Here is a 20,640-nt window from a genome sequence, read left to right on the forward strand (position 1 = left end):
TCCAAACAATTAATCACTTGAAAGGATTTTATCAAGCTTTTACTGTGTGCCAGGAATGGAATTAGAGCTGGAAATACAGTGACAAAGACAGAATAATTTCTGGCCCTAAGTCAGTCAGTTAGTTAACAAGCATTCATTGGCCCCTACTATGTGCCATGCACCATGCTGTGATGGGCAAACAGAGAAAGACAAACATGGTTTCTAGTCACAAGGAGTTCACATTCTTTTAGAAAATAATTTATTCTATTTTCCCATTAACAGGCATTTATTTTCCCCCCTTCTTCCCTCCACAATCTAGAAAAAATGGAAGAAAAGCAAAAATCTTGTAATAAAATTTTAGTCAAGCAAAGATACCCCTACATTGGCCACGCCGCCAAATGTACCTCTCATACCATATCTAGAATTCATCATCTTTCTGTCAGGGTGAGGATAGAGCGTGTTTTTCTGTCATATCTCTGGAATCATGAATTCATCTGAGTAAGGAGTTTACATCTATATACAGTATACATGCAATTTTGATGAAAGGTAACCTCCAATGGATGATACTAATATTTCAATATGTTTATATACACATGCATATTTAACATGTATGTTTTCCATGTATATACACATGTATGTATATGTTTCCTTTATTACATGAGCATATATAGCAATACATATAAAACACCTATAAATGTGTATGTATATATGAACATGTCTGTATGTGTATATACATACATACACACATGTATATACAAAAGCATGTGGATTTATATGCATGTATAAGAAACATACAAATTTGATAACAAGGTGAACTTGAGAAGAATTTGTGTACACTGCATGCATATACATTCAAATTTGATAATAAGGTAAATAGTATTACGGAGACCAGAAAAGGTCCTTCTGCAGAAGGCAGCACTTAAAAGGTGTTCTAAAAGAAATCAGGCATTCTCAAAGGAGGTGAGCATTCTAGGCATAGACCCTGGGAAGATAAGGAGGTGGGAGATGTAATGGCATATGTAAGGAGCAGGAAGTAGGTAGAGATGGTTAGACATAGAGTACATAGAGGAGGATATTGTGTAAGAAGAGTATCCAAGTGATGAAGCAATGGAAGCGTTTATATGAAATACTAAAGGTAATAATAATAACAACTAGCATTATTTGTAGAATGTGAGTCAAGAAATCAGTTCTGTTTCAGATATGTTGAATATGAGATTCCCATAGGTTATCTAGGGCAGATAGATGGTGCTGTTGAGAAAGAGTGCTGATCTGGAGTCAAGAGGACTCATCTTCTTGAGTTCAAATCTAGCCACTGACACTTACTAGCTGGGTGACCCTGGGAAAATAATTTAATTCTGTTTGACTCGTTTCTCTCCTCTGTAGAATTAGTTAGAGAAGGAAATGGACAACCCTTTTAGTATCTTGGTCAGAAAATCCTAAATGGGGTCACAAAGAGTCAGAGAAGATTGAAAAACAACTAAATAACCACAATGGGACATCTAATCCAAAGTGTCTAGTAGGTGGGTCATGGTGTGAGAATGGAAATTAGGAGAGAATCTAGGACTGAATATGTACATTTTAGAGTCTTGTGCATAGGCCTGGTCATTTAACCCATCAGAGAGAATGTGAGAGAATATAAAAAAAAAAAAGAGAAGAGGACTCAAGATAGAGCCTTAGAAGACAACTATTGTTGCTAGGCTAATGAAATTCCAGCAGTGGAGACTAAAAAAGATCAGCCAGAGCCATAAGGCAATCAAGAGAAGGCAGGAAGAACTGAGAGGAGAGAGTATCCAGGAGGAGAGGATGCTACATAGCATCAAATACTACAGAGAGGTCAAGAAAGATGAGGACTAAGAAAAAGCTATTAGATTTCTCAGTTAAGAGATCATTGTTAAATTTGTAGAGGGCAGCTGCCATTAAATGAGTCTGAAAGGCTTTGATTTCATATTGTTTAGAAGAGAGTTTGTAGGAAAGGAAGAGGAACTATTGAGTATAGACAATTTTTTCAAGGAATTTACCTTAGAAGGGGAGAAAAGATAAAGACTGATGGCTAGCATATGCATGGTAGGATTATGTGAGGATTAAAAAAAAAAAACCACAGAGACTTGAATAAGTTGCTAAGCAGCAGAGAATGATTTACCAACAAATAGGAAGAAAACGAAAATTAGAGAGGGGGAGGGCATAATAGTGGGGACAAGGAAACATCAATATTAGAGTCAGAAAGTGTCATATGGCTAAAGTCCTTATTTTAAGGAATTTGCAGTATTTTGCAACTGCCAATTTATCTAGAATAAGGAAGACGTGGTTTTTCAGGTTCAGGTCCCTGGTTGATGTATAAACCTGGTTCTGACCCTCAGTTTTCTTAGCCAGAAAAGAAATAACAATAACAATAAATTAAGAATAATAATAGTTATTGCTAATAATTATTAATACTTAATAATAATCAACAATGATAATAATAGTAATAATAATAATGAAATGCTTTTTCTATGTTCACATATTTGATAACCACCAAAAGTAAGATTCAAACTCAAATCTACCTACCCTAATTCCATATAAAGTAATAGGGCATCAAATGAGAAAATATTTGTAAAAAATGCTTAGCATAGTGCCTGGGCACACATTAGTAACTTTACAAATGGCTACATTCCCTTTTCCCCTTCTCCTTTTTCATTACTTTAATTCATTCAGGAGTTCTTCATTACATTCATTCAGGAATTCTTAAACTTTCATGTGAGCTTATGTCAAGAACTGCTTTGGTAGTCTGGTTAAGACTGTGGACCCCTTCTTAGAATAGTGGTTTTAAAGGCACAAAATAAAATATATCAGTTTATAAAGGAAGACAAATTATATAGAAATAGAGTAATCATGATATTTAATTGCAATATAAACAAAAATTTGAGGACTTCACATTAAGAATCCTTGTTTTTGATAATATTTTACATTGAAGAATAAATGGAGAAGGGATATAAAGTCAGGTCTGAGAACTAACATGAACTAAGACTTGGAGGAACTATATAAGACTTTATTTTGGAAACATTTTCATATGTTCTTAATGTTGTAGAGTAACAAGCTGCCCTTAATTACCAAGTACTTTAGATCATTGAATATTATTGAAGACCACACTTAAACAGGTAGAACTTTAGAGATATCACCTGAATTATTTGAATGTTAATTTTTTTTGTTTTTATAGATCTTTATTAACTATTTGAATGGGACTAGGATCTGGAATTTAGTTATACAGGTGGGAGACTAGAAAATACTGTGATGATAGATATGAGTTTAATTCCATATATAGTATATATGGCAGAAAGAAGCAGGTAGGAGAGAAAGAAAGTGGTCTAGAATGCTGGGAATTTAGACATGAAGAAGCACTTTCCTATTTTAATAAACTAAGGGGAAAAGCAGGAGCCAATTGAAAAGGTCTAAGTAACATAGTGTTGGGAGCTCAGACTAGCTATCTGGTCAGTGAGAGGTTAGGATATAACCAAGATTCTAAATAAAGAGAAAAAGGACATCAATATCCCAAAAAATCTGATTCAGAATCCTGGAGAAATTTTAATTTTATTTTGAAAGAGAAGAGAAGAGAGGAATTGTGAATTTCAAGTCTGAGGACCAACATCAGCTGAGTCATGGAAGTAGGATATGATCATATACTTCAGAAAGAATGTTTACATTTGAAAATTTCTCTTATGGAATTAATAAAGTCGTTAAGTTGAATTAATGTTTTAGAGAAATAAGATTGCATTCAGTTCTCTATCATAAATCAATTTGGAGTTTTGAAGAGTATTCAGAACTGCATTTAAACACATGTAATTGTTAAGATACCTCCTGAATTATTTTGTGTTTTAAAAATGTGATTATTTTTAAAAATATATGGTGAAGATATAAAACTATCAAATGCTTCAACCAATCATATTCTACAAGACTTGCAACCTTATGAAATGTATGACATATCAGTAAGAGCCTTCACTTCAGGAAAAACACAACGATATGGAAAAGAAGTGACTGATTCTGTTCGAACAGATATAGGAAGTAAGTCATATTTGTTTCTTTAATAATCACCTAATTAAAATTTTGAATGTTCTGTTTGTATGATGCCTTTAGTCATGTAATATTCACATATCCCAATGGAACAGGGTGTTGGTTAGTCTAAAAATGAATTCTATTTGTATACAATATCTTGGTTTATTAAGTACATTCTTTGTAGCATCCCTATGAGTTAAGTGATAACTAATTCATTGTCAAATTGAAGCCCTTTCGTTACCCTCAACCTGTTTTAGCCTGATTGCCTATATGGTTTACTGGGATGGGGCACTGTGCATGCTACACCCCTGAAAAAAGGTTTAGCAAGCCTTCACACCAGAAGTACTAGTCTTCTCTGACCACTGCATGAACCTTTTAGTATGTAAATATATACATAAACACATACATATGTATATACACACACACACACATATATATATACATAATCCATTGTATATATTAAAATAGAATACGTCTATGGGAGTGTTTTATCAACATTTTTGTTTAAAAATAGAAAACTTCTAAACCCTATCAGTTTGTCCTTTACCCTTTCATAGTTGGAAAATGATAATGATGATATTAAAAATAACAATCAGAATAACTAATATTTATATAAAGTTTCTTATATGCCAAGCACTGTTCTAAGAGCTTCTTACAAATCACAAAAATCTTGTAAGCTAAGTGGTATTATTCTCTCCATTTTATAATTGAGGAAACAGATAAAAATAAGTTAAATGACTTGCTCAAAATCCACATAGCTAGAAAGTGTCTGAAGCCAGAATTGAACTCATGTCTTCCTGACTCCAGGTCCAATGTTCTATCCACTGTACCACTGAATGCTTTTAATATATATAACTGAAATGTAATGTTTTATGTTCCAATACCAGGTGTATGGAAAAGAAGTCTGTGTGAAAGGTGATACAATTTTAAAGATGTTTAGAGATTGATTCTCAAAATAAGTGAAGGATAGAAAGATGTAAAATAGTTGGGGGGGGGGGGAAACACTGACAATTACTAACAAGACAAAAGATTGACTTAAAAATAGTTACTATAGTGATTGATGATGTTGTACTGATTGTATCAAGATAGAAGGTATTTCAGAGCCTCTGAAACGAGATTCATAATTGCTAATAGAATTTGGGTCTAAATGCCCATGTGGAATTGAACAAGAAGAAGGAAAGTGCTTTCATTTATATTATGATATTCAGTGGGATGAGTAATCAATAGAGAACATTCATCTGTGTATAATGCATATGTATAGCACAAATATCTATGCACATGGGAAGAGATATGCACATATTTTTATACATAAATTCTTATATGGTACATTTATTAATATACACATATATATGTAGGTTAAAACCTATGCCATTATATTGCAAAGAATACCTACATATAGAAGATCCTGGATCCATATTCTCTGAGTTCATTCCTATCTAGAACTAAATGTTGCACTATATAGTAATTAATACATTAAAAATCTTGTATATAAATTTTAAAAAAATTGTTTTAAAAGTAACTAATTGCAAAGGTTTATAAAATTTGCTTCTGAATGATGGAACTGAAAAGATGTCATTCTTTCTTCTAACAGAACCAAGCAAGGTTAATGACATGGAAATAAAATTAGAAGGTGATAATCTTATAAAAGTTGAATGCAAAGAGCCAGATAAAATATATGGCCCCAAATTGGTCTACCACTTGAATATGACATCTTTGTATGGTCTGAAATCAGAAAACAACTCAACTTGCAAATTTATATTCAACAATCTTCATTTCATGACCAATTATACATTTAAGGTAAGATACTCTTAAAAATCTGATTAAGTCTTTGTCTAATTGTGCTGGGCATTTGAGAAGACCTTGATACAGACTTATTGATCAGTTGATCCAAATTTCAAATTTATCTAAGTCCTATATTCAAAGAATGACATTCCTTTATATGCATTTTTTTTGTAATTTAGAAATTTTAGCTTCACAATTTTCAGAGTTTTATAAAGGTCAAGGGTTGCCATATATTAGCACTTGCAGGAATTCAGCTGATAAGAGTTTGACATCAAACTGATATGTTTGCTGTATATAAGTCAACTGATCTCCATCTGCTTCATGGTCACAGGTTATACCTTCAAATTTAGCTAGGCATTTTGTCAATTTTCATAAGCTTGGTCAAATGAGAGAGGATGCATGGCTCAGTGCTGGCTTAGCAATTACTAGGGGAAAAAACCAAGCAAACTTGCTTGTTGCATTAGTAGCAAATGTTTGCTTTATGAAATATGACTATTTGCTATTAGGTCCAAAATGTGTTTTCCTTTCAGGGTCTTGACTATCTGCACACCATAAAAATGAAAGAAAATGGCAAATAGCCAATTATCTTGGTTGTTCTAATTTTTCTGACTGAATTATTCCTTGATTCCTATTTCTTAATAGCATGTATCAATGGTTCTCTTTTACACTGGTACCATTTCTGTTCTTCTACAGTGATCTTTGATATCAATACACATGAAGAGCTTCCAAGGTTCAAACTCTAAGATCTAAGAGTCATCAGCTTTTTTTTTTAAATGTGTGTGTGTGTGTGTGTGTGTGTGTGTGTGTGTGTATGTATGTATGAGCTTAGTCCTCTTATCGTCTTTCACTGACAGAAGGGAGTTTGACTGGGTAAAGAGCCAAGAAGAGAGTCTAATACTTGGGAATAGATGACAGCAATGGAAATGACTAGATTCTAAGATCATGCCTTGAACTGGAGGAGATCATAGTTATGCAATTTAAGGTGGAGAAATTTTTACTCATGTTTTTGGTCAACTGGCAGCTTGTAACTTAACTTACCAATTCACATAGTTTATCATTAGCTGACAATAGTCAAATAGGATGTGTTACTTGCTAAAACAGAAAAGGCGAGTAAAAACCCAAGCTGATGGAGCATTGTGGTATTTTAAAGGAAGATCTCTCTAAATATTTTGTCTTGAACTACTGCTACCTACTGCCCTAGACCCCTCATTCACTCAGAATAACATATGTACACATTATACACACATAAATGCACATATACATGTATATGCATGCATGCATAAGTATATACACATATATGTTAAGGCTAATATTTATTTGAAACTTACTAGCAGTATGATCTAACAACACAGTAAGAATACAATTGCTCATATGTCACAAAACTCATAAAATACTTAGCTCTGTGAGGAAATTAAATGCCATCAAATCTAAACTCATTTTACAGGTGAAAAAAATTATGATTCAGAGTGAATGGAGGCTGAAGAGAAGGTATAGGGAGATATGCTATATCCTACAGTTTCAGACTTCCTTGATTCTGGAAAAAATTCTATTTGGCATAACATTTATTTTATATGTTCAGTGAAGTAAAATAGTGTATTGTTTAAAAGTTTAATTTAAATGAAAGTCACTTTATTACATTGTGAAGTATACATTTATTTTTAAAATTGAAACTGTGTGTCTGTATGTTTATTACATGGTATCCAGCTCTACACTTACAATGGGAAGCACTATGGAGATGCAGTTGTTAAAAGTGAAGTAACAAGATGTAAGTTATATCTCTCTTATATGTATATATATGTATATATGTAAATATTTTCACAAACTAATAAACATAGTTAACTGATACTACTATTGATAAGAGTACATTATTGAATGTGGATATTTGCTTATGATACAGAGATATATCCACCTTTATATCTTCTCAAACTGTACTTTAAAAAGTATATTGTCTTCATTAGAAAATATCTGTAGTGTATATACATATTAAGGTGCATAAATATATCCACTATTATGCAATTGAAAGTAAAATCATTGAATAGAAATGAAAAAAAAATCTCCCTGAGATTATTCACAGAATCAGACTTTATGGTAGGGATTTTGGATCAGCTTGTGTTGGATGAGATGTCCTTTGAGATGGGTTCTTTCTAACTAAGAGACTCTAAAATAATATGGCAGAGCAGCTAGATAGCCCAGTGGCTGGAGCAATAGGCTTATGTCACTTTGTGATCCCATTTTGGGGTTTTCTTGGCAGAGATACTGAACTGGTTTGCCGTTTCCTCCTCCAGCTCATTGTAAAGATGAGGAAACTAGGCAAATGGGGGGAAATGGCACAGTAAGTATCGGAGGCCAGATTTGAACTGAGGAAGATGAGCATTCCTGATTCCAGACCTGACATCCTATTCACTGAACCACCTGGCTGTCTTGAAAATAAATATAAAGAAATCATTATTCCTTTCATGAATTAAAACAGAATTGACAAAAAATGATGGAATGCAATGTATAGGTATTGACTAAAGATATGGCAGATAAAAGTTCTTATGGTCTTTCTTAGCTCTCTATCTATAAAACAACAGAATGATCTATGTATATGAAATATCTGTTGAATAGAATTAATTCTAGAAATTATTGGGATGTTATATCCCAATGGGAAGAGGAAGAAAAATATTGCACAATAGAGGACTAGCCTCAGATTCAGAAAGATCTAGGTTCATATCCCTTTAATAACACATACTGTCTTCATGACTCTGGAAAACCCACTTATCCTCTCAAAGTCCTAGACAATGCCAAAAGACTCGAAGTTTCAGAGAATGCGATAACTAGCATTGGTAAAGAGAATTTCCTTATCCAGGAGTTTTCTCAACCAACAAAATCATAGACCCAATATTGAATGTTTGTATATTTTGTGTTGTGGTATTCAAATGTACCACTAGTTAAAGGGTCTACAGGCATAAGGGGACTGAAACACATTGGAAAATGGAAAAATGTCTGTCCGATTCCTGAAGCCTCTGAAATCACACCACTTAAAGAGTCACCTATTTCTTTTTTATGTAATAAAATTTGCTTCATTTTATCTATTATATCTTTTTTATTTTGAATTTTACAAAATCAAATAAAATAAGTATTTCCATATACAAAGTAAAAGATTATACATAAATGAAATGACAAATCTCTTATGTGTACATATTTTTGTTCATATCTAAATAATAAATCTCACCCACAAGCTTCCCAGTCCCTCCTCACCTTCCTTGCAGCATGGTCCAGGAGACTGAAATGTTTATACACATTAAGTCTTTCATATTTTTACCTTGCAGGTTGCTCTTTGCAGGTAATGTTTACAATATAGTATTCTAGTATTCATTTTGTAGTTGTGCATAATATTCTCTTAGCTCTACTCATTTCATTGTTCATTATCCCATATAGTTCTTTCCAAGTTTTTTTTTTAAATTAGCTTGCTTATCACTTCTTATGGTGCAGTATTATTCCATCACAATACTATACCACAAGTTGTTTAGTCATTCCCCAATTTATAGGTATCCCTTCAGCTTCCAATTCTTTGCCACCACAAAAAGAGCTGCTATAAATATTTCAAAACATATGGGTTCTTTCCATTTCCCTGATCTCCTCGGAAAACAGACCCAACAATGTTGTTGATGGATCTAAGAATTTTATAAATCTCTGGGTGTAATTCCAAATTGCTCTCCAAAATGGCTAGATCAGGCCATAGTTCCACAGTGTATTAGTGTCCTAATTTTCCCACATCCTCTCCAACATTTGTCATTTTGCCCTTTTGTCATGTTAGTCAATCTGATGGATATGAGATGATATCTCAGAACTGTTTTGTTCTGCATCTCTCTAATACTTAGTGTTTTACAGCATTTTTTCATATACCCATATATGGCTTTGATTTCTTCAACTGAATATTATCTATTAATATCTTTGCCCATTTATCAGTTGGGGGATGAGCCATCTATTTCTTCCCTTCTTAAGGTCAGGATCAGATATATTCCTTCCTACCTGCTGGTATAATAACAACGTTTTAGATCTCTTATAGCTCAATAATTCTGGAATTCTTAAAAAAATTGATATTAAGATAGGCGAGAGGTCTTAAGGCATTCTAAAAATAAGCTATTGTTCAAAGTAGGATAGGGTTATAATTCAGTTTGATTAGTAAAAAATAATATCAGTAATTATCTTTTTGCATACTTCCTTAGAGCATGTATTGTGCTGTTTTTCTTTCTTGCAATCCTAGTGTATATTATAGTACCTTGCACTTAGTAGCTACTTAAAGAATGTGTATCATTGACTTGAATTAAGATGACAAAAAACATTTCATAATCTCCCTCATTTGTAGCCATTTTGGTATTATTTATATGTAAAGTTCAGGAATGCTGATTTAGCTAAATCCAGGGATTTAGCCATATTAATTAATATTTTAGTTTAATTTTTTTCAGATGACTTCAGTAGGCAAGGTTAAATATGAGGAATATTGCATAGGAAATGATAGTATTCTTTAAAAAGTTACTTAAGGGTATTTCATAGAATTATTTATTTAATTAAAAATTCTAACTTTACTTATTATTTTTACTTTATAGATAATTCCCATGCTTTGATCATGTTTCTGATATTTTTGATTGTTGTGACATCACTAGCCTTATTAATAGTCCTTTATAAAATCTATGATCTGCACAAAAAAAGATCAAGGTAAGTCATTTCTCTTCAAATGGAAAAAAAAATATAGTTAGGGTAGTAGCAACCTGTCAACAGGAGTGGATCAGTCAAGAAGCTTTGAAATAGGTTTATTCCAGTAGAATTGAGCACATATCTTAGCAGGCCATTATGTATAGATAATTAAGGGGAAAAATCATTTGGGTTCATAGGATTTTACCAATTGGAAGACCAGAAGATAATGAGACTTACCTAGTAACTTTAAACTATGCTATAATCTATGACTCTCTCTCTTTTTTTAATAGTAGTACAGATGAACAGATAGGACTTGTTGAAAAAGGTAAGTTAAAAAAATTTTATTATAAGAAAATAATTTTTCTATAGTATCTTTGATTATTGTCATTAACTTAATGACATTGTCTGACAATACAAATAATATGACATTTGAGGGTCAGTAGAAATTATTTGATAAGAATTCAATTTACCCATTCATTTATTAATAAATCAATCCTTGAAGGACAGGGAACATTAAAGCAGACATGTGTGAGGAGGAAACAGAGAGTATTCCATAAGCAGGCAATAGGACAAAGTAGCAAGGGGAAAATGGGAAAAAGAGAAGTATGCAGTTTGGCTGGAGCATGCAAGAAGGCATCTGAAAGAAAATTGAAAAGCCTGAAAATTATATTGGAAAGGAAGTTTGGAGTCAGTCATTAAAGGGGGATGAATGCAAGGGAAAAGATTTACCATTTCTTTAAAATGCAACAAGAATCCACCCAAGATTTTTAAGCAGAGAGGTAATGCCATTGGGACTAAATAAGAGGAAGTTTGAAGTGATGTAAAATTATTTTTTTTATTAGGACAAAATGACCTCTGTATTTAGCCTTCTTCAGGTTTTCTTTTCCAGTGGAAAAAAGAATTCATTTTAGATGAATAGATTTCAATTATCTTACTCAAAACAGTAGTGTTTTCAAATAGGTAATATCAGGAGTTGCTGAATTCCAAAGTAATTTTACATACTTGGTCTTTGGGATATTCCCTATTCCTAAAGCTTTTATTCAAGCAATTACATATGATCTGGGATCTCATAAACATGTAGATGTATTGCCTCTCTCATATCTTGTGGGCTTCTCAAACATGCAGTTTGTCTTATGGATGTGATGCTGTGTGTGTGATGTGATATGGATGTGGGGATTGCACTTGGAAAAGTATGGGAAGTTGGTAGTCACTAGGTTTAAACATTTCTTAGTGGTAGGGTCCTTCTCTTATTCATCTTTGTCAATCCTCCACATTTTCCTCTAGTACAGTACATGACATACAATAGGCATTCGATAAATATTTACTGACCTATAAATGAAAATTGAGATTTTACCACTGGAGCTTTCCCCGCTTAATTCAACTTCTTTTTGCTTAAATAAGACTTCTATCTCTGTTAAGTGTGAAATAAGGCAAGTCATTCAATCTGTTAGTCATTCAGTTTGTTTGTTTATCTCTATTGACAAACATTTATCAAATGCCTACTATGTGTCAGTCACTGGAGATACAAATATGAAAAAGATAGTTCTTGACTCCAAGGAGTTAACAATCTAAAAAGTGAGGGCAGATGAGCAGGGATTGAGGGATTGGGAGGGAAAGAGCTGAGGGGATGAGCATTATAGGGGAATGTTAGAAAAGCTGGAGAATTCCCAAATTCCCAAAGTAGTGCTGCCAGGTGAGACATGAGATGTCTGATCTGAGCTCCCTAAATGTAGTATTGATGACTCTACATTTCAATCAAATGGACAGAGGGTAGTGATGAGAGAGTTCTTTTTTTCTTTTTTTTAAACCTTTACTGTATGTCTTAGAATCAATACTGGGTATTGGTTGTAAGGCAGTAGAGTGGTAAGGACTAGGCAATGAGGGTTAAGTGACTTGCCCAGGGTCACAGAGATAGCAAGGCAAGATTTGAACCCAAGACTGCCTGTCTCTGGGCCTGACTCTCAATCCACTGAGATACCCAGCTGCCCCCCAAGATAGAGTTCTAAGACTGCTGGAATCTTGGAGGTTTTTCCAATAATAAGCTTCCATGTGAGAAAATTCTACTTTTAAACTTCCACCACTAGTTAGTAAGCAAGCATTATTTTTAATCATGGCCACTGAAGGGATTTGGTTTCCTTGACTATGTATGCATGTTCATTTTAAGAAGTCTGTTTTTCTTTCTCTTTTTAAATGGGGTGGATGGACATGAAATAAAATAGATTTCTGTTAATTTCAGTGTTTTTATTCATTAATTGATCTGCTTCATTCTTTAATTAGTACCTTCAGTAGAATAAAAAAGGTTTTCTAGAAATATCCATACAAAATGACTGAATATTTTAAAACTTTCATTTTAAGATGATGAAAAACAGATAATGAATGTGGAGCCAATCCCTTCAGAGATGTTACTGGAAACATATAAGAGGAAGGTTGCTGATGAGGGAAGACTTTTTCTGGCTGAATTTCAGGTATGTGTCTTTTAAAAAGCAACCAAAATATCTTTACCAGAGATCAGAATAATTCAGTTTTAAACGTGTTAAATCACATTTGTTATGACTTTTGATACAATGTAGTAAAATATACTTGATTGTTTGAAAATTTGATAATGTGGAATTTTAGTCAAGGCTTCCTATGTGTCAGGTATTGGGCTAAATGCTGAAAATAAAAAAGAAAAGAAGAAGATAGTTCCTGGTCTCAAGGATCTCATTCTAATAAATGTCAAGAATCAAACAACCATGTACAAACAAAATAAATAGAGGATAATTGAAAATAATTAATAGAGAGAAAAAACCAGTAGTAAGGGGAATCTATGTAATCAAATTAATTTTTTAAAATGATATAAAACATAATTTTAATTTCATTTTATCTTCTAGTTTTTTCTATTCACTTCAAGATGATTATTTGAAGCAAAACATTAGTGTTATAAAACTCATTATTTGTAAAATGTTTAATGGGAAACTTGCCATTTTGCTATTAATTTTGGCAGGTGGGTGATTGTCACTGATAGGAGTTATTTAAATATATTATGAAATAAGGGACCATTGTGTCTTTCAGAGCATTCCAAGGATATTCAGCAAATTTTCAAGCAAAGATGCACGCAAACCCTTTAACCAGAACAAAAACCGTTACGTTGACATCCTTCCCTGTAAGTACTTGTGGATAGTTGAGTTACTGTTTATTCAGAACATAACATGCTTAGCCTGAGAAACAATGCAGGGCAAAGATTATAGGGTCATTCTTGGAGTTAGACCCAAGTCTTGTATCTGCAACATATTGGCTGGATAACCCTGGAAAATCATTTAACCATTCAGCATCCCAGGCAACTTCTTAAGTTCTAAAACTTCTATCAATATAAAATGAGGTGCCTATCCATAGCAGTGGACAGAGATTTCCACACTGATGAAATTGTGAATGTCAAAACCAAAACAAAAGATGATGTAAGCCACATAATGGTTCATTATTTCATGATTGCTTTTTTTTTTTCTGTCTTTCTTTTAAACCATAATCAGATGATTATAATCGTGTTGAACTCTCTGAAGTAAATGGAGATGCAGGATCAGACTATATAAATGCAAGTTATGTGGACGTAAGTTAAAAAAAACAACTCAGCTGCCCTTTTTCTCTCCCTATTTTAGAAAACTGCATTGAATATGTTCTCTTTTTATTTTGCTTATCTTCAGGATATTTGTAGAGAATTAATTTGATATTGTTATGGCAATTCTAATATCATTCATTTGAATCCCAATAATTTAAAATTTGTAGTAAATTGAATCATTGTATTGAAATTTATATTTCTGCAACTATAAGAGAATGCTTTATGGGATAATTTAGAGTGAGCTTCTACATTATTAAAATATTTCTCTAAAAAAATTCTTGAATTTTCCCCTAGGGTAAGCAATATATTTCTTGTTTCACAAAATGTTTAACAGGGAAACATATATAATGTGATAATAAATGTACATCCTATATCATATTTCCTGCCTTCTTTGGGAGGAAGAGAAAGTGAGAAGGAAGGGGAAAGAATAATGAGGTATAGATTTTTGTATAACTACTGCAAGAATTTGTTTTTCTTGGATAAGAATATTTATTATAATTTATTACCTATTTAGAACAAGTCATATGTATTATAGTTGTTATATATTATATTATGTTATATATATGTACATATATATAATAAAATAAATAGGAACAAACAAAAACAAAACCAAAAAGATATTTGCCTATATTCATTTTTGAAAGGCAACAAAGTTAATAAAGATGTAAGCTCTACCTTCAAGAATTTAAAACTAAAGAAGAAACTGGTGTAGACACATTAGCAGAGTATTCAGAGAATCATATAGAAGAATAATAAGGTATATATATTTTAAGATGTAGTGAGGACTGAGAGTATAGTTCAATCAGTAAGGACCACAGTACAGTCTGAGCTGAATAAAAATGATCCCCCTGTCCAACCTACTAATTTGGAGAGATCACTTCAAAAGGAAGTGAAGATTAAGCAAGATAAGTTAATGGAGGGGGCAGCTAGGTGGCTCAGTGGCTTGAGAGCCAGGCCTAGAAACAGGAGGTCCTAGGTTCAAATCTGGCCTCAGACACTTCCCAGCTGTGTGACCCTGGGCAAGTCACTTAACCCCCATTGCCTAGCCCTTACCACTCTTCTGCCTTGGAACTAATACACAGTATTGACTCCAAGAAGTAAGGTAAGGGTTTAAAAAAAAAGATAATATAATGGAATTTAGTTACTAAAAAAAAAGAACCCAAAAAATTGAGTTCTCAGAAGACCAATTGAAGACTCTTAAAGAGCATTTTGTTATAAATCAATATAGTCACAATGAAAATATATTCACAAGGCCTTGTTAGCTGAAATAGGCTTAACTCCTAATCAGATTAGGTACATTTTTGTTAACCAAAGAATATGAAAAAAGAAATATGTGGGATGACTCATAAGAAGAAGAAATGCCCTAGAAAAAAAAATCCATCTTCATTCAAGTGACTTGAATTCTCAAACTTGTTCTAGTCCTTCATACTTAGGTGTCCTCCAATCAAATCCAATAGAAAAGAATGTTTATAGTGGAAATGAATGTTTATACCATTGTTAACAATTTCTATCAGCCTTTAGACATTTACTTTTCCATCCCTATTTCCTATAATTCTGGTGTAGTGAGGCTGAATTTTCAAGCATGTTAAATTCTTTGAGGTATGAGATCTGTTGTCTTAAAGAAATATCATCTAACTAAATGTAACTAGAAGAAATATATTTTACACATATACATTTGTAAGTTTTAAAATATATTTGGAGAATTAAAAAACAAGCTTTACCTTTATTTGTGGAGGATAATGCAAAATTCATAGCTGAGAAGATTAAGGAAAATAGCAATAGGCATTTCATATATACTCTGGGTCAAGTCTGGTAAAAATAAGCACTATTTTTTTCATAACTAACTAAGGAACAATTCATTTTTGGTACAAATTTATAGGTTGTTTGAAACAATTAAGTAGAGATGACCTGTGTGGAATGAGGGATGAGAAGAAAAAAATTATCTTGCTAGTTTAAAATACAAATGAATAGTGTAGAAAAATACTTTGCCATTAGCAGTAAAAGAAATGTATTTGAGTGTGTGTGTGTGTGTGTGAGTGTGTGTGTGTGTGTGAGGAATCTTTGCTTAGTAGTAAATAAGCACTCAACCAGTATTTGCCTAAATAAAGAAATGAACACATGAAATCTTAAGATTAAGAGGTTACTCTTAATGGTATAGGTCTGTGGTGGTGAACCTATGCCACATGTGCCAGAGGGGGTGCTCATAGCCCTTTCTGTGGGCACACATGCCATTGCCCAGCACAGAGTTTGCCAGAGTTCCTTACTAGAAAGCCAGAGGGATGAGAGGCCAGACTGTGCCTCTGCTCCCCTCCACATGCACCTGTGGATGTTTCTCACATCAACCCCCAAAAAGATTTGCCATCACTAGGTCTAGGCAATGACTAAATATCTATAAAATAAAGATTTTGGATGAGTTGAACTCCAAGGTCCCTTTCAGTTTTAAATCTTTGATTCTATATTGCAGAGTAAGGTGGAGGTGGTAAAGAGTCAGAAATAACAGAAAATATGGTAGATTTCATGTAGGAGATCCATGTAGGAAGTTCTATTATAATTTGGAAGTAAAGTATTGAGATGAATCAGAGTTTACACTTGAGTTTTTCTTCAGAACATTGAATTTGGTAACAAGGAAGATATCAGTAATTTTGGTAAAAATAGTTTTCTGGAGTGTGTAGGGAGAAATCATATTAAAGCAAGAGTCTAGGAGTTAACTAATTGACTGTAAGGAAGTCCAGAAGTGTACAGAATGAAATTTAAAAGTCCGTTTCAAGACTTTGGCACTGAAAGTAAGGAAAGGGGCAGCTTTGTGGCTCAGTGAGGAGAGTCAGACCATGAAATAGGTCTTGGATTCAAATATGGTCCCAGACACTTCCTGGCTGCGTGACCTCCACAGGCAAGTCACTTAACCACCATTGCCTGGCCTTTAACAACACCTCTGCCAAGGGACTGATATTTAGCATGGATTCTAAGAAAGAAGGCGATGTTTAAAAAAAATAAAAGGAAGACAGAAATGACTGAGGGGGGATCATTAGAGCAGGAGAATTCAACTAGGTCAGGTATTTGGTTTTGAGTCCAAGATAGTTTTAAATGGAGAAGACAGAGACAATCTCTTAGATCAGCCTTGAACTCTGATTTTCATGATGGGTATATGGCCAAAACACATCCAGCAACAAATGTCTTTTTCAAATGCAAATTGGATTGTTTGAACATTATCCCAAAAAATAAGTCCCTTATAATTGGAAGATTCCTGTGAAATTTGTGATGTGGATTTGGAATTTTTAAAGTGATCTCTCACTTCGACTTTGCAGGGAAACATGTCCCCTAAATCAGACTAGATAGGATGCTAGAATTGAGTTTAAATCCTGCCTTAGCACATACTACCATAAACAAATTGCTTAACTTATTTTAAGACTGTATTGTGACACTTGTAGCACCTACCTCCAAGGGTTGTTTCAAAGTCCAAATGGAATGGAAAGTACTTTGCTACCTTTAATTTTACATAAAATGTTCTAAAAATGTCAGTTATTAATATTGTCACTACTATTAATTCTGCCATTATTGTTGTAAGCTAACGAACAGGATATATTTGTATATGTTTTCAACAGGGTTTCAAAGAACCAAGGAAATATATTGCTGCACAAGGTATTCTCATATTATATTCCTTCCTTGCCCCTCACATTTTTATATATTTAAAAAAAACTTTTGGGAATTTAGTAACAAACAATAAGTGTCTATTATGTATTAGGTTCTTGAGATGCAGAGATAAAAATGGCATGGTCCTAATCCTCAAGAAGCTCTAATAGGGAGATTTAACAAGCAATAGATTTTTTTCTCTAGAAATTTACTAGTATTATGAATGGAGCTATAGGGCAGTAGACTTTTATTTCTTTTCCTGTAGCAATGATGCTATTAATTTGATCATTGTACATAAGGACAAGAAATAGAAAGCTACTGGTTCTGGGGGAAAGATTCTTCATAAGCAAAGTATGCTATTGGCACTAAATAGGTTTGATGTCTTAGAACTCTGGTGGCGAACCTATAGAATACATGCCAGAGGGAGCACTCAGAGCCCTTTCTGTGGGTAAGCCCACCTATCACTCCAGCACAGAGTTCACCAGAGTTCTTTACTAGAAAGTCAGAGCGACCTTGGACTGGGCTTCTCCCCTCCCCTTCTTCATGTATGCCTGAGTATAACACCTACCCCCTCTAAAAGGTTCACCATCACTGTCCTAGTGGAAGGGAAGCCCATAGTTGGCTAAGTAGGGTAGATTGAGGGGGAGAGGTTTACTTACTAACTCAAGAATCAAGACATTTCAAAATTCTTTTAAATCTTACATCACATGAACCTTCTATATGAGCCCTTTCTCAAACCCCTAAGTCTCACAACCCCAGCTATTAGTGAATTTCTCTTAAAATTACCAGGTACTTATGTTTTTAAGATAGTCAGGTGGCACATTGGAAAGAATAAAGGGTATGGTGTCTGGAAGACTCATCTTTCTGAGTTCAAATCCAGCTTCTGATGCTTACTAGCTATTTGATCCTGGACAAGTCACTTAACCATGTTTGCCTCAGTTTTCTCCTCTCTAAAAGAAGTTGGAGAAGGAAATGGCAAACCATTTAAGTACCTTTGGCAAGAAAATCCCAAATGGGGTCACAAAGAGTTGGACATGATTCAAACAACTGAACACCAACAACACTTACATTTGAAGAATGTGTCATAGGGACAGGGAGCTGACTTGGAAGATAGGACAACACTGGTTCAAATTCAACTTGTGTCACATGCTGAACAATAACTTAATGTCTCAGGACTCTACGCAAATTAAAAAACAAACAAGCCTAAATTGCCTAGAAAATGCTAACCCATTTTGCTAGTGGGAGTTTCTTTACCTGAAAGTTCTTTATATCAAGGAAATCATAGGTTTAGTCCTGATCCATATCTCTAAGTTTTGTTTGTACTTAAAAATATAGATGATATCTGTCTGATGCTTAGTGGTGCACAAGCTTCTTTAGGGTAGAGATTTAAAAAATATACATTATGCTCTTGCCTAGTATAGTATCCATAGTACTCAATTAGTTTAGTTGATTAGTTAAGGTCCCTTCCTCCAAGGAATACAGGGAAGATCTCTGGAGGGCCCCTTTAGAGTATTTCTCTTCCTTGAATGAAGAGGGACAAAAGCATAGAGAGTACAAGATACTGCATGAGGCCAGGGGTCTTGATGGATGGCTAGGTGGAACAATGTTTTGAATCCTGTGGCTAGAATCCAGACGACCTGACCTTAAATCTTATCTCACACACTTACCATTTATGTCATCCTGGGACAGTTATTTAACCTCTATCTGTCTCATTTGTCATTTATAAAATGGGAATACTATTAGTGCCTACTTGTCAGAATTGTTGTGAGGATCCACTGAGATATATTACATGTAAAGCATTTTGCAAACCTTAAAGCACTATGTCAATGCTAACCATTATCATTATCATCGTTAAAATAATCACTGCCACAACCAGAATCACCATTATCATTACTAATTAAGATGGAAATGTTCTTATCAATCAATGTGTCTTTACCTACTAGGTCCTAGAGAAGAAACTGTTGATGATTTCTGGAGAATGGTCTGGGAACAGAAAGTAACTGTTATTGTCATGGTGACTCGCTGTGAAGAAGGAAACCGGGTGAGAGCTTTATAATATTATGGGGTCTGAGAATGACAGAGGGGAGAGACACTGACCAAGATGAGGTAACATGGCAGAGAAGATGACCCTAGAGTCAGATGGACCTGGATTGGGATGTCAACTCTTATGCCAACTATCTCTGTGGCTCCAGGCAAACTACTGATACTCTATACCTTAGTTTCCTATTCTTTAAATGAGGATAATTATATCCCTAATAACCACATCCAGAGAGACCCTGATACAAAATGGAGAGAGAGCTGCTTTCAAAAGTCAAAAAGAATTGGCTTCAAGTTCCATAACTGACACATAGTGACTGTGTACTCCTAGGTAAATAATTTAATGCTTAGTATCTCAGTGTCCAAGGCAACTCTAAGAATATAAATTTCAGAGAAAGTACCAATGTGCATTGATAGAGAAAGTTTCCTCATCTGGAAGGACATTTTGAAAGTTGCAATTGGGAGTAATGGTATACTCCTTTAATTCCAACTACCAAGTAGTCTAAAGGTGGCAAATCTCTTGAATTAGAGATTCTGAGCTCCAGTGGCTTCTGCCAGTTGGGTATCTGTTCTAAGTTTTGCATCAATATGGCAAGCCACCAGAAGCAAGAGGCCACTAAGTTACCTAAAAAAGGAATGACCCAGCCCAGATCAGAAATGCTGTAGAACTTCAAAGTGCCCATGTTGATCAGAGTGGATCAGGCCTAGGAGTAATCCCAGTCTAAGCAAGATAGACCTAGAATAAAAAAATGGATAAATACATAAGTGAATCAATGAATGAATAGACTGGCTGGCTCGATGAATTTTACTGACTATGACTGAGTTAAGTTGATGTTTGGATAAATATATCAATGAATGAATGTATGGATACATGGATAAATGCATACATGAATAAAGATATGAATGAATAAATA

General features: G+C 33.9%; 1 protein-coding gene across 2 annotated transcripts in view; it reads left to right on the forward strand.

Moving 5' to 3' along the window:
• PTPRC (protein tyrosine phosphatase receptor type C) overlaps nucleotides 1–20,640 on the forward strand; it is a 69,966-nt gene that overhangs the window by 25,189 nt on the left and 24,137 nt on the right. For both annotated transcript variants that reach the window (XM_056815690.1, XM_056815689.1), the window contains 10 exons: nucleotides 3,865–4,014; nucleotides 5,597–5,802; nucleotides 7,492–7,552; nucleotides 10,380–10,488; nucleotides 10,758–10,792; nucleotides 12,823–12,932; nucleotides 13,519–13,609; nucleotides 13,974–14,050; nucleotides 17,662–17,698; nucleotides 19,633–19,730. In XM_056815690.1, coding sequence (XP_056671668.1) covers nucleotides 3,865–4,014; nucleotides 5,597–5,802; nucleotides 7,492–7,552; nucleotides 10,380–10,488; nucleotides 10,758–10,792; nucleotides 12,823–12,932; nucleotides 13,519–13,609; nucleotides 13,974–14,050; nucleotides 17,662–17,698; nucleotides 19,633–19,730 — 974 coding nt within the window. The remainder of the gene's footprint in view (nucleotides 1–3,864; nucleotides 4,015–5,596; nucleotides 5,803–7,491; nucleotides 7,553–10,379; nucleotides 10,489–10,757; nucleotides 10,793–12,822; nucleotides 12,933–13,518; nucleotides 13,610–13,973; nucleotides 14,051–17,661; nucleotides 17,699–19,632; nucleotides 19,731–20,640) is intronic.

The sequence above is a fragment of the Monodelphis domestica genome, chromosome 2, assembly GCF_027887165.1.
Source record: "Monodelphis domestica isolate mMonDom1 chromosome 2, mMonDom1.pri, whole genome shotgun sequence".
Lineage (NCBI taxonomy): Eukaryota > Metazoa > Chordata > Mammalia > Didelphimorphia > Didelphidae > Monodelphis > Monodelphis domestica.